At 39.2% G+C, this 13,358-nt stretch overlaps 2 protein-coding genes and 1 pseudogene across 19 annotated transcripts; all 3 read right to left on the reverse strand.

The window, feature by feature from the left end:
• Window positions 1-8: 8 nt before the first annotated feature.
• LOC104752319 (U-box domain-containing protein 52-like) lies at window positions 9-3,582 on the reverse strand. The gene is made up of 10 exons (XM_010474428.3): window positions 3,203-3,582; window positions 3,028-3,122; window positions 2,820-2,941; window positions 2,512-2,723; window positions 2,364-2,412; window positions 1,951-2,263; window positions 1,767-1,868; window positions 1,276-1,683; window positions 437-1,186; window positions 9-334 (listed from the first exon to the last, which is right to left on the reverse strand). Exons 1-10 carry the CDS (start codon window positions 3,378-3,380, stop codon window positions 281-283), a joined length of 2,283 nt encoding a protein of 760 aa, XP_010472730.2. The 5' UTR covers window positions 3,381-3,582; the 3' UTR covers window positions 9-280.
• Window positions 3,583-3,972: 390 nt separating this feature from the next.
• Window positions 3,973-7,897, reverse strand: LOC104752320 (beta-amyrin synthase-like; annotated as a pseudogene). The gene is made up of 17 exons (XR_015585048.1): window positions 7,690-7,897; window positions 7,375-7,560; window positions 7,100-7,189; window positions 6,823-7,020; window positions 6,654-6,738; window positions 6,332-6,498; window positions 6,050-6,241; window positions 5,868-5,981; window positions 5,651-5,770; window positions 5,436-5,558; window positions 5,245-5,343; window positions 5,108-5,164; window positions 4,827-5,017; window positions 4,562-4,739; window positions 4,412-4,492; window positions 4,247-4,330; window positions 3,973-4,098 (listed from the first exon to the last, which is right to left on the reverse strand). The product of XR_015585048.1 is annotated as a beta-amyrin synthase-like (transcript).
• A 227-nt stretch (window positions 7,898-8,124) lies between these two features.
• LOC104752321 (camelliol C synthase-like) lies at window positions 8,125-13,358 on the reverse strand. Of its 17 annotated transcripts, none has more exons than XR_015583440.1 (17): window positions 12,938-13,358; window positions 11,937-12,125; window positions 11,631-11,720; window positions 11,326-11,523; window positions 11,155-11,239; window positions 10,837-11,003; window positions 10,564-10,755; window positions 10,360-10,488; window positions 10,143-10,262; window positions 9,935-10,052; window positions 9,756-9,854; window positions 9,617-9,673; window positions 9,326-9,516; window positions 9,068-9,245; window positions 8,901-8,981; window positions 8,712-8,795; window positions 8,125-8,466 (listed from the first exon to the last, which is right to left on the reverse strand). XR_015583440.1 is itself a non-coding variant. In XM_087489822.1 (17 exons), exons 1-17 carry the CDS (start codon window positions 13,139-13,141, stop codon window positions 8,326-8,328), a joined length of 2,328 nt encoding a protein of 775 aa, XP_087345948.1. In that variant the 5' UTR covers window positions 13,142-13,358; the 3' UTR covers window positions 8,125-8,325. The 17 variants fall into 17 exon arrangements, 12 of the variants coding, with proteins under 12 accessions (XP_087345948.1, XP_010472731.2, XP_087345957.1 ...); XR_015583441.1 differs by having other exon boundaries at window positions 8,857-8,981; XR_015583438.1 differs by having other exon boundaries at window positions 8,857-8,981; window positions 9,935-10,057.

The following is a 13,358-nucleotide window of genomic DNA, read 5'->3' on the forward strand; positions in this document are numbered from 1 at the left end:
CCATTTCGTTTCTCAAAAACAATTCAATTAAAACAAGCCCGGTTAAGTAAAACCGGTCTGAGCCATTGGGCCTTTTTTTACATGATCGATGCTTTAATAAATACCGTGATGGGCCTACATATAATAGACCGTTTACATAACTGATTATTTAACAGAATACCATATTCCTCCTAAGGCTGGGTATAGTATCATACACTAGTTCCTTTATCTTCAGCTTCACTTGAAACATCATTCATCTGATTCTATTTAGTTACCCAATTTTGTTTAGCCATCTCAAAAACTAGGATTGAGATTCTGCAGCTGGAGATTCCGGATTCGGTGTACAAGGATCACTCTGCGGAAGAAAAAACAAAAAACAAAAAAAACCGTTAGACACAAGAAAGAAAAAGATCAAACCTTTACAAGATATTTTAAGACAAGAGGAAGAAGTACTCACAGATGCTGAAATAGAGCCTTGGCTAGTGTGTGGAGACTTTCCTGCATAAAACACACTCTCTAAACTCTCTTCACCAATCTCTCTTAACCGGTTGAGCTCAGGCAGTATCTCTTTCCCGAGATCCGGTCTATCTTTTCTTCTTAATTCCGCGCATTGAAGAGAAAGCTTCGCTAAAGACAGAGCTTCTTCCACAGGCCAATCAGGTACTTGTGGATCAAGCATATCTTTCAGAGTCCCTTCTTCGATTGCTTGCTCAACGTAGTAAGCCAAACCCATTGGCTGTTTCGCAGTCAAGATCTGCAAAAGCATGATCCCCAGCGAATAAACATCTGACTTCACACCCAACATTCCGGTTTGTTGGTACTCAGGATCAATGTAACAGAATGTTCCTGCAGCTGAAGTGACTCTGTACTGTGTTACGTTTTCCGCTACTGCAGGGACTAATCTTGCTAGCCCGACATCGCTGATCTTGCTCACGTAGTTGTAATCGAGGAGAACGTTTCCTGGTTTAAGGTCTCTGTGGACAATTGGTTCAGGTTTGGTCTGGTGGAGAAAGAGAAGTCCTGTGGCTATCTCAGCAGCGATTCTGAAACGTAGCTGCCAGGTAATCGGCGGTGTGTTTCCTCTCCTGAAAAGCCGGTCTTCTAAACTTCCTTTGGCCATGTACTCATAAACAAGAATCCCAAATTCTGGACAAGCTCCAAGAAGAAGCACCATGTTTGGATGCCGTATGCAGCTTAACACTTCAACCTGAGAAAAAAACATAAACATATGTCTCTCAAAGATGAAAACTTTCTTGTATAAAATCAAAAACAAAGGTAGAAATATTGTTTTGTTACTTCTTTCTGAAACTGTGATCTTCCTTGAGCTGCATCAGGGCGTAGAACTTTAACAGCAACACTTGTGTGATCAAGATAGCCTCTAAAGACAGGGCCATAGCCTCCTTCTCCAACCTTTTGAGACTCTGCAAAATTTGAAGTAGCTTCTTCGATTTCTTCAACCGTGTATTTCCTATACCGCACAAATCCGCGAGAGAATGAATCTGATTCCTTCAGTGTCTTCATCTCTGCAGTCAATCTTCTTTTAGCTTCCACTTCTGCTAATCTCTTTGCAGCTTCAGCAGCTTCCAAGGCTGCTTTTGCTTTAGCTCTCTCCTTTTCCACTATTGACATTGCTGCTTCCTCTGAACTCTTTGCTTCTTCCAACCGTCTCTCCTCTTCGGTTCTCAGCTTTTGCAGCTCCGTTGCCTAAAAGTTGAGCAAACGACATTTTATTCAAATGTACTAATCTCATTTCCTTTACATTGACTTAGACGTTGGCTTCTTACTACCTGTTGTCTAGCGCTTAAAGCTTCTTTGCAAGCTGTGCTATACATATCCATGGTTTGTTTAAGCTCTAAACGCAGCCTCTTCATTTCAGCTTCAACATCATCCTGCAACAACACAATCCCATCTAAGATGAAATCAACCTTTATAAGAAGAAAAAGTAGAGAAGGATCTTGAGTTAGTACTAACCAAGCTCTGAGATGAATATGAGGATGTTCTACCGCTCTCTTCAGAGAATGTAGAGGATTCGTTAGGGAAACCAGGATCACTGAACTGAAGTCCCAAGCGATGTGAACCAATGCTTTGCTCTGAGCTCGTTGACATTCTCGAAGTCCTTGCAGATTCAGGAAAATCAAGGCTGAAGGAAGAGCGCTCAACGCTCGGTCTCCCAGAGCTGATGAATGAAATGTCAGATTCACGATGAGAAGAGGGACTGATGAACGAAAGGTCGCTATCTGAATCATATAAGTCCCCATATGGCTTCCTTCTCACAAACGGCGATCTACCAAAAAAAAAAAAAAAAAAAAAACAGAAATATGTTGAATCTTAAGTCTTCATGTAAGACATTTTTAAAGTTAAAAACACCAATAAAGTTCCTATACCTTGTTGCATCTGATTCAACTGATCTGCGCGGTCTAGAAGGCGTATTACCTGTTTGCAAAACCAATGGAAAGACACAAAATTGGATCACTCAGAACTTTTGTCTTTCTTTTTTTGAAAGAGAAGTTTTAAAGTTTTTATATTATAAACCTGCAGAATTGGAATGGTCATGGTGCTTTGGTGCTTTGTCAGGAGTATGAGGGTAATGGTTGTCAATCTCACATTGCTGCATGGAATTATGGTAAGGAGCAGGACGAGATGCATGTCGTACTGAAGCAATTTTGCCTTTTGAAATTACATAAACACTGCAGAAATCTGGAGCTGATTTTGACACAGTTGTTGGCAAATCCGTCTTGAATCTTCTGCTCAGAGTCAAATCACAAATTTACAGAATCCGTCGTGGAAATAACAGAGACTTTTGTAACAGAATCTGAAAAGAAGAAGATAAAAGTAATAACCTCATGAAGCCATTACGTGATGCGGCTCCAACGACTAAGTTCTCGATTGCTGAAGATGAAACATATTCGGTAATGGCTTTGACTTTGTCTGCGTCTTCCAGCAAAATGTCTTGACAATTTATCTGCTCAAACAGAATCAAAATTGTTCAAAGTGAGGACCTTTGTTTAACAAAAGGGTTTTGTGATTGTGAATATAATAAAAACATACCTCTTTACGGGAGCAATAGCAGTGGAAGGATACGAATAGATCTTTAGCTATCTTCTCCAATTGCTGTCTCTGCTGTGGCGTTCCGTCTTCAAGATCTGCAACAACAACAACAAAAAAAGTTACAAGCTTTACCGAGGAGAAGTAACTTTTTGAAGCTGAAAATTTATATGAAAACCTGAAGAGGAATGGGATTTGGAGAGGACATGGATAAGGGATATGGTTTGGCCACGAGAAGCAAGATTGTCGATTGTCCATTTAAGAGCATGTTGGCTTCCTTTGTCTTTGTCTATTGCAACTGCCACCGAACCACTTCCTGTTTCTTTCTTTGTCCCGTTTGCTTTTGGTAGCCACATTCTTTTTCTTCTATCCTATGATTCCAAAACAAAAGGAAGGAAAAAGGTCTCTTCCCTCTTGAGTCTTTCTTTATGATACAAAGAATAGGATACTTCAATTTGATTTCACAAAAAAAAGGGAAAGAGTTTGATTGATCAAAGATTCTTTATGGTGAAAACAAATGAAGTAGATTGTAAGCTTAATGGGTTAGAGAATTTCCTCTTTTTCTGATGGTTGTTATTTATGGGTTTTTATTTTTGGCTGATAATCTAATTTCAGATTCTATAACACACAAAAAAAATAACACATTTGTGTGGTTTGGACTCTTTTGTTCAACATAGTTGAATATTGGAAAAAGTGTGACAATGGTCTAAATTTAAACGATCACCATTTTAAACTTTGCCTTTTAATCACCATTTGAAACTTGCCTTCCAATAGACGGTAGACAAAGGCAAAAACTTTTTAGAAGTACTTCTGAAATGTAAATGATGATACTCGTGACTACAACAGAAATTAAACTGACGTATGTTCAACCATTGGCATATTGCATAATCGTATAAATCTTGTAATAGACTAATAATAGATTCACATGTTCCCTGATATAAAGAAAATTTATGAAAAGTGTCGTCATGGCAAAGAAACTCGTGCGCGATATTCTGCAAGTGCCCACAACGGATGAATGTTTCTATATGCAGCGTAGTGTAACGTGCAGTTCTTCAAAAATACTCCGGTTGCTTGCTGGAAAAGTTATCAAAAAGACTTCAATTAGCATTTTTTGTAAATTCTATCAGCAAACAAATCACAGAATTTAGTGACCCCAGCCGTCTAAGATCTGATGAGACCACAAAGTCGGTTTTTGAACCATTTTGGTCTTAGAGAAATGTACCTGTTGAGGAAAATCTCCACTCTCCAGTTGTGAATTGATGATAAGTTTTGTAGCACGGTGAAGAGGAACCGGATCTCTCTCCGCCTGTTGTGTAAAACAATGGTTATATATACAGCTGAGTCACTAATAAGTAATTTCCCCGATAACTATTGAATGTTTAACAACCTGTCCTGCGTGAATGAGACCCATCAAAGCCCAAGCAGTTTGCACCACGTTTGATATCTCCCCTTCTTGTTCTATGTATCTCTGTATAGATCATGAAATTTAGAGTGACTGAATGATCCTACATTAAATTGATTTCATTGAAGCGTATACCTTTGTGGAACATGAGAGGTAGCTTTCTCCCCAGCCTCCGTTGTCCTTCTGAGTTGCAAGAAGAAAATGAACGCCTTTGCGCATAGCCACACAGTCATTGTAAGTTTTACCAGCAGCTGCTAAGCCTGCAAGAGCAAACCATGTACCGTACGTGAAGCAAATACCCCAGTTCCCGTACCTGTCAATTCAAAGAACAACTGTTATTAACTTGGTTTGTTTAGATTTCTGTGAACAAAATTCTGAATCGTTGCAATTGTTAGTGTACCATGAACCATCAGGCGTTTGCATGTTTTCTAGGTAATGCACAGCTTTGCTGATGAAAGTGGTGATCTCCGTTTTCCTGTGATCTGGGAAGAGTTGCTTGAATAGACTCAATGCTTGGATTGCAGATGACGTGCATTCGCAGTATTCATGCTCAATCACAACGTCCGAGAATAATTCTGTGGGATTGAACAACTGAGACAAAAGTATAGAGAAGATTTTGTGACCGTGATCAAAATGTATGTGTTGGTTGTCTGAAATCATTTTATCGTTTTTGGTTCTTACTTCCAACCATTTGGGAGCACCAGCAGGCTCCCAGGCAGATACACCTCCGTTTTTGCTCTGAAACAAGTGAAACTGTCACGACCTGCACACGGGTATTTATTATAGAAGATATTAATTTTATGACTGATAATGCTCACCTGTAAAGTGAGCAGGATATTAACAGCATCATATAGTCTCTCTGGGTCTTGTTTTGGGCCAACAATATCCGGTGCCAACATCGAAAACAGTAGGCAGCACTACTAGACCAAAAATAGTAAGGATGCATATACTACTTGGGATGATCAGTAAAGAACATGTCAATGTGTTCGGTTTACACCGACTGAATTACCTTTAAGCCATCCGCTGTGCAGTCTGAAACTTGCCACCCGTGATCTCGGTCGGAAAAGGTCCAGGCTCCTTTAGATATATGACGATACATGCTTTTGAAATCACCTGAAGGGTTCTCTCTAACCTTCAATTGTTTTTAAATTTGTAAGCCAATGTTCTATTCTTCAAAAGAAACACTAAGTAGTGCTATAGTATATGCTGCAGGGGATGTCGAACCTGTGAATTCTTTATGAACTCATGCCCTCTCCTGAGTACATCAGAGATTTCACTAAAGAGATTACTTGCAAGTAAAGCTTGCATCGCGAACCCTGTATCCCATAGTTGACTTCCAAAGCTCTGCATGAATCTGTGCCGATCAAGAACTTTTCGATTTCTTACCAACTCAAAGTTAGTCAGCATAACAAAATTGGATTTGTTATCTCCAAGGTCATACCTGCATTTTCATCCCATCTTCGGCCACCCACAAGTAATCGGAGATTCTAGCGAGATGCTTCTTGAAATAATCCCCATCCGGATCTTCAACCCAACAAGCTAACATGCATAGTACCTGTAGAAAGAGACAGTAGTTAACTCCAGCTTCTCTATGCTTCCTGTCTAAAGGTATGGTGTTCTTACCTTTTCAACACACCCAATGGTGATATAACGGCTATTTTCATCTTCATAGTGTATGTGTTTCATTGCCACCTGAAGAGATTTTTGCCTAAGAAGCTTGTTGAATGGCCAACGTGCAAGGAAAGGCTCCACGAAGATAGAAAGACTGTCCCATATCAACTCTTGAACCAGCGGACGGGGATAGTATGTATCTTCCTAAGGTCAAGTAAGGGAAATGTCTCGGTGTTCTTTTCAGGGAACTAAAATCTTTTATAAAACGATGATACATCCTAACATTCTTCTTACCTTTGCACTAAGATGGCAGACTCTCTTCCAATTGATTTCTTAATATGGCTGTAAGTACAGTTCTTTGCGGAGTTGTAGAATCAGAGGCGTTATTGGTCCAACAAACCGCTTCCCATAGAGATACGACATTGGCAAATAAACCATCCGGCAGTAGCACCACATTTTTCCTGCAAGAACTACTCCGTCATTTTATACATCTCACTGATCAAAATACTTGTTGAGAGAACAAAAGGGAATCACAGTTTCCCAAGTCAGGTTTTGGCTCAAAGACAAGAAGATTCTGTTGGACACGAATCGTATGTCAAGATGTCAAGTAACAAACCTGGATTCACGGGAAAGAAGGAAGGTAAGATCCAAAACTCAGGAGGCATTGGGGTGCTTCCAGACCAGTCAAATACACCAAGTATCTGCAGACAACAACAAAAAAAAGACAGATTATAATACAACCTTATTAGTCAGAACTAGATTACCAGATGATCTGAAATACTTACCGAAAGCCAAGTTTTACCCCAAGAAGGTATGTAGGTGACACCACAATGGAAAAGAATCCACTCCCGGGCTCGTCTACATGCATTTTCGTGATCTCCATCAGGACTTTCTCCAAGTAAACGCATACATATGTAATTCAGCGCAGTACAGAACATTGTGCTATGTCCTTCAATGTGTAATCCCCACCCACCATCTTCCTTCTATGGACAATTAATCCAACATCATGAGCACATTGAACAAGATACATCTCGTGGTGCGAGACTACAGGTAAAACTGTACCTGGTGACAGTAGATGTATCGTAGAATCTCTCTTCTATGTTCTGAAGTGAATACTTCATCAAGATGTCCCGTAATATATAGACAAAACACCTACACAGTGTGTACCGGAGAACCAAAGCTTCAGACTTTCAGTTTCTTACACGAAAACCAAAACACTCCGATCCCAAATTCAATTCACTCGTCGACCCATTGAAATTATCGATTTTTTCCTACTGCAAGATGAAATCTCTAATCTCTGATCCTACCAATTGAAACGGCGAAGAACAAACACTTACCAACGGCGGAAGAAAAAACAAAGGGCCGGCGTTTTCGGCCGGACAGTGACCGTCGCTGGGCTGCAACGCCGAGAAGAAACGAACACCTCTCCGTAATGCATTCGTCGCCGTTTCCAAGGTTATCTTCTCGGAGCCTTCAACTTTCACCGGAGGTATCACTTGCTCGAACTTTTTCTCTTTCAGAAACTGTTGTCCAAAATTTGTTACTTTTAATAAATAACAGATATATTTCGTAAATAAGCTTTTCTTGTGGGGCTTCTTTGTAATTACCCAAAAATAACAGAATGTTCCAAGAAGTAAATAATTTTACAAAACCTGCATGCGCCACAAGAGATCACTGCTTGCTTTAACATGAAAACGATTCTCGTAGAAACTCCGGCGAGCCTCAACGACGGCGTTTCGTTCTTCCGGTGAGCCTCCGTCAGGATCAAACTCCCATGTTTGCCGTCCGACGAAGTTGTTTGTAGTGAATAAGTAAGGATCATCTCCGTTTCCTTCTCCTATCTTCAACCTCCACATTACAAAAACTGTGAGAGCTACGTACATGGTTTCTTAAAACATATACATATATTTATAAGTGGAAGTAACTTTAGTTTAAGATAAAGTAGGTGGAATTTGGGTAAAGCTGTGATGATAAAAGACCGACAAGAACAGGTTACTTCTGGGATGATAGAGAATTTAAGAGACACAAAAGAGATTACTTGTTGGTGGAAAAGATTTTGGTTAATCTTGGATACGTACATAACTACATACATATAATTATAATACATTTAGATAACTTGAGAACATACATAGTCATGATACAATACATAAATATAATACATATAAGTGTGGATCAATAGTTTGCTTATTCAGTAGATTACTCAACCACCATATAAATAATAACTTATTGCAAAACAGAGGTCATGACTTATATGATCCTAAACCATAGTCAGTGAAGTTATGATGGATCTAACTTCTTCTCTCTGTTGAAGATTTTTCATATGCCAATGGGACTCGTCTCCTATACTCTGCGAGTGCCCAAACGGGGAATATGTTTCTGTATGCTGCGTAGTGTAACAAGCAGTTCTTCATGAAAGCTCCAGTTATCTCCTGTAAAATAATACAATTTGGACTTCTCAAAATTTATGCATTTAGTTAGCATCAATTCAAGAAAACGCGTCTTTCAAATTAGCAATGTAATTCTTAGACAGCAAAGCTGCAAAGGGACCAGTTAAAATTTTTGAATCTGTGGGGTTATAGCTCATCAGCTTCTCCATAAACCTTATGAGGACATGTCTAATGTTTTTAAATGAGCAGCCTTTTGTGTTAGCTTTGTTTCATGTTCTCAAAAGTACCTGCTGAGGAAAATCGCCGTTCTCCAGTTGGGAGTTGATTAAGAGCTTCGCAGCACGATGAAGAGGAGTCGGATCTCTCTCAGCCTGTAGTGTGAGATTAGAAGAAACAATTAATGGATTTCATATGGATGACTAAAGAACTTACCTATGGCGAGGAAGTAAAAGTTCTCAGCATATCATAATCTGAACCTGTCCAGCATGAAGTAGACCCATCATTGCCCAAGAGGTTTGCACCAAGTTTGATCTCTCCTCTTCACTTGGAATGTATCTCTGCACACCAAACCAAGTATATGTTTTCTTGAACCAATTAACTGGGAAAAGACGCTTACATTGCAATGATTATCAAGTGATTATACCTTTTTAGGACATGACAAGTAGCTTTCACCCCAACCTCCATTATCTTTTTGAGTTGTGAGAAGGAAATGAACGCCTTTACGCATAGCCAAACAGTTGTTGTACGTCTTTCCAGCAGCTGCAAGACCTCCGAGACCAAACCATGTACTGTATGTGAAGCATACTCCCCAGCTTCCGTACCTATCAATCCAAGATTTGTTGGTAAAACCAAAATCTTTGTGAACAATTTCACTGGGTCCAAAAGCTAATTTATAGAATACCATGAGCCATCAAGCATTTGTATGCTCTCTATGTATTGCACGGCTTTCTTGATAAAAGTGTTGATCTCTTCTGTCCTGTGATACGGATATAGTTGCTTGAACAGAATCAAAGCTTGGATTGCTGACGAAGTACACTCATTGTACTCGTGCTCAATCACAACGTCAGCAAATACTTCAGTAGGATTTAGCAACTGAAACACGAGAAAAAAAGTGAAAAGATGTTCCTGAGAATTACTTTCCTGGGATTCATAAACATTGTGATACAAAATCTTGATGTGATCTCGTACTTACTTCCAACCATTCTTGTCCACGGGCAGGCTCCCAAGCAGTTACACCTCCATTTTTACTCTGCAGCCAGAGCACAGAAACAGAAAAGTTTCTTATCATAAAAATTTGAGTTAGTGTATTCTATATATGGTATAAATCTCACCTGTAAAGACAGTAAGATAGCAACAGACTCATATAACTGTTCAGGATCCATTTTCGGGCCAACTATGTCAGGTGGCATCATCGAAAGCAACAGGCAACACTACAGCAAACCAAGATAAGTGTGCAGATTAGGTGGAAAGCTGACCAACTTGTTATCATAATCGAATTCTGACTAATCACCTTAAGCCCTTCGGCTGTGCAGTCGGAAGCTTGCCATCCATGATCTCGATCAGAGAAAGTCCACGACCCTTTGGAGATGTGACGATACATGTTCGTATATTCACCCGAAGGGTTCTCTCTAACCTTAAGAATTCTCAGCTCTGTAAGACAACTTCACTTGTTCTGATAATTCAAAGTCACAAAAATCATACTGTAGAGGATATCGAACCTGAGAAATTTTTAAAAAGTCATATCCTCTCCTCAGTACATCTGGGATTTCGTCCGCGAGATTACTTGCAACTAACGCTTGGAGGGCAAACCCCGAATCCCATAATTGACTTCCAAAGCTCTGCAAAATACGTGACTCATAATTTTTCTATGTGCGGGTCGATCCCTAGTTTTCCATTAAGTGACATAACAACAAGATTCCGAAATTTCATTGACACCTGCATTTTCATCCCGTCTTCTGCAATCCACAAGTAATCAGAAATCCTTAAAAGATGCTTCTTGAAATGAATTCCGTTAGGGTCTTCAACCCAACACGCAAGCATGCACAATGCCTTCAAAAAAGAAATCTGAAGTTCTTAGTTAATTCGAAGATACATTCTGAGTACTTCAGTATTGCTACACAGGGACTGTATTTGTTTTACCTTTTCAACACATCCAATAGTAATATAACGGCTATTTTCGTCTTCATAATGTATGTGTTTCATTGCCACCCCAAGAGATTTTTCCCTTAGAAGCTTGTTAAATGGCCAACATGTAAGGAACGGCTCAGTGAAGATGTAAAGGCAGTCCCATATAACATCTTGAATTTGTGGATGAGGACAGTATGCATCTTCCTAACGTACAAAGTGGAAGGTTTTATGTGAAATTCTCTTCCTGAAAAATCTATATAAACAAGGAACAATGATGGATCTTACCTTTGCACATAGATGGCGTGCTCTATTCCAGTTTATTTTCGCATAAGGCTGCAAGTAAATTTCTTCGCGTAGTTGCAGAATAAGAGGACTTATTGGACCAACAAATCTCTTCCCGTAAAGATAAGACATTGGCATGTAAACCAACCGGCAGTAACACCACATTTTTGCTGCATATTGTCATTAAACAGTGTCAGACAAAAAAGTTCAGAAGTGATGACGCAATTTCAAGAGCTCAAGTATTGATTGATTATGACACCCTAGCCACCACATAATTTACTGAAGTAAAGCTCAAGATGTTTGAGATGTTACGAAACAAACATGGATGTATAGGAAGACATGAAGGTAGGATCCAAAACTCTGGAGGCATGGGGTTGCTTCCTGACCAATCAAAGACACCAAGAATCTACAAACATTCAACGAAAATTAAAACAAACTTCTGCATCTATCTTTTTACTTAAACAGACTAAAAACACATCGGGGGATATGTACCGAAAGCCAAGTTTTACCCCAAGAGGGTATGTAAGTTGCACCACCGTGGCCAAGAATCCATTTCCTGGCACGTGTGCACGCGTTTCCTGGTCCTCCATTAGGACCTTCTCCAAGAATGCGCATACATATGTAGTTAAGTGTGGTGCAGAACATCGTGCTGTGGCCTTCTATGTGTAATCCCCAGCCACCATCTTCGTTCTGCCAAAAAAGAAAAAGAAAAAAAAAAACAAATGTCAAAGGGTAAATAAAGGTGATTGGAAAGAGTTTATAAAGTAACATAAGAGTTAATAACGTATATAAGGAACCTGGTGACAGTAGATATATCGGAGGATCTCTCGACGATGCTCTGTAGTGAGTATCTCATGGAGATGTCCAGTGACGAATAGGCAAAATACCTGTATCTTACAAACATAAGAAACATCATACCTCTCTCCATAGCCTAACCTGGATAAAGTCTCGTTTTTTACCCCAAAAAAATGACTCTTTTCAAACCTAAAACACTAATTTTGTTACTCGTAGCACCAATCCTAAAGACTATTTGTTATATACTACACTGAAAAGAAATTGAGAGAGAGAGAGAGAGAGAGAGAGAGAGAGAGAGAGAGACATACCAATGGAGGAAGGAAGAACAAAGGACCAGCATTTTCAGCAGGCCAGTGTCCATCACTTGCCTGCAAGGCCGATAAGAAATTGACACCTCTCCTTAACGCATTTGTAGCTATTTCGCTTGTGATCTTATTGGCATCTTCAACCTTCTTCACTGGAGGTATGGCTTGCTCGAAACTCTTCTCCTTCAAAAACTGCAATCATAGGACCAAAATTTACCAAACAACACCAACTAAAGATGGTTTGAATCATATCATGAAACCAAAAAATTCCAATATAATCAGCACAAAATGGCCATCTCGATTACTGGCAACCACTCTTATGCTCCATAGATTCCGATATATGCCTTAAAACCACCGCCGTTTGAAATACAAGGGTTTCTACTTTCCAGTTTCACCCCAGTCGAAGAATCAAACCACGATGAATCGAGAGGGTTTTTTTCTCGGCTGGGCTGAGGCTGGTGGTAACTCCCGGTAAGGTCACCGTCGGTCGCAGGTTAAGGACTGTAATCGAACCTTTGACTTTGACTTTTGACCTGTTCTCGCGACTTTTTCCCGGCGAGTCTATTTATTTACTTTAAGGCCCTTATATTGATAATAATTTTACAATCTGTGTGCATATCTTTTACAATAGTACTATAATCTTTCGAATCAAAATTCTTAAAGTTTTGAGAATTTGTCTTGATTTAAAATGAAACAAAATAAAAACTTGATGTTTTTGCTATTTAGGGTTAGCAAAAAACTAAAAATATGGACCTAACCCATAATCACGTTCTTTATCCACTTCCATGTTTATTACAACAACATCAAGTATGTGAACATAATTGTATGTAGTTGTGAATTTGTGATATGCTTATAAAGAAATAAAAACTACGATATTTTCTCACAGATTTACGCCATTTTTTAATTAAATCTTGTGTAAATATATTTATCACAACACTTTAATTTCAGTGGTTTAATGTAGATGCAGTTCATAAAAATAAAATAAAATAAAAATAAAAAATTACCTGAAGACGCCATATGAGATCGCTGCTTGCTCTAACCCGGAAACGATCATCAAAATATTTCCGGCGAGCTTCTTCAACGGCTGCTCTTTCATCCTCTGTGCCGGCGTCGGGATCAAACTCCCATGTCTGCCGTCCGAGGAAGTTGTTGGTGCTGGACAAGAAGGGCTCTTCAGTGTTTCCACTTGCTATCTTCAACTTCCACATTCTTTAGAGATCTTAATTAATTGTTCATCTCAAAATATGGCATATTGTATGCATCGTCTACTGAGTGCACGTAATATATGTGGAGAAAAGAAGAGAACTATAAGGAGAATATTGAATTTGATTTACAAGCACACGCACACGCATACGTAATTCGTTTTGTAGTTTTATTAATTTAAGTATAACTTTGGAAAGAAGAAAAAACTTCAAACCACAAAAC

The sequence above is a fragment of the Camelina sativa genome, chromosome 16 (assembly GCF_030686135.1).
Source record: "Camelina sativa cultivar CO46 ecotype springtype chromosome 16, ASM3068613v1".
Classification (NCBI taxonomy): Eukaryota; Viridiplantae; Streptophyta; class Magnoliopsida; order Brassicales; family Brassicaceae; genus Camelina; species Camelina sativa.

Excerpts from the sequence above, each read along its gene's own strand:
- LOC104752319 (XM_010474428.3), bottom strand. The coding sequence starts at position 3,380 with ATGTGGCTACCAAAAGCAAACGGGACAAAGAAAGAAACAGGAAGTGGT. Across the intron at positions 2,264-2,363 it reads GTTGAATCAGATGCAACAAG|ATCGCCGTTTGTGAGAAGGA; the intron begins GTATAGGAACTT and ends TTTTTTTGGTAG. Across the intron at positions 1,187-1,275 it reads GATCACAGTTTCAGAAAGAA|GTTGAAGTGTTAAGCTGCAT; the intron begins GTAACAAAACAA and ends TTTTTTTCTCAG.
- LOC104752321 (XM_087489822.1), bottom strand. The coding sequence starts at position 13,141 with ATGTGGAAGTTGAAGATAGCAAGTGGAAACACTGAAGAGCCCTTCTTG. Across the intron at positions 12,126-12,937 it reads ATCTCATATGGCGTCTTCAG|TTTTTGAAGGAGAAGAGTTT; the intron begins GTAATTTTTTAT and ends CTATGATTGCAG. Across the intron at positions 11,004-11,154 it reads ATGTCTTCCTATACATCCAT|CAAAAATGTGGTGTTACTGC; the intron begins GTTTGTTTCGTA and ends GACAATATGCAG.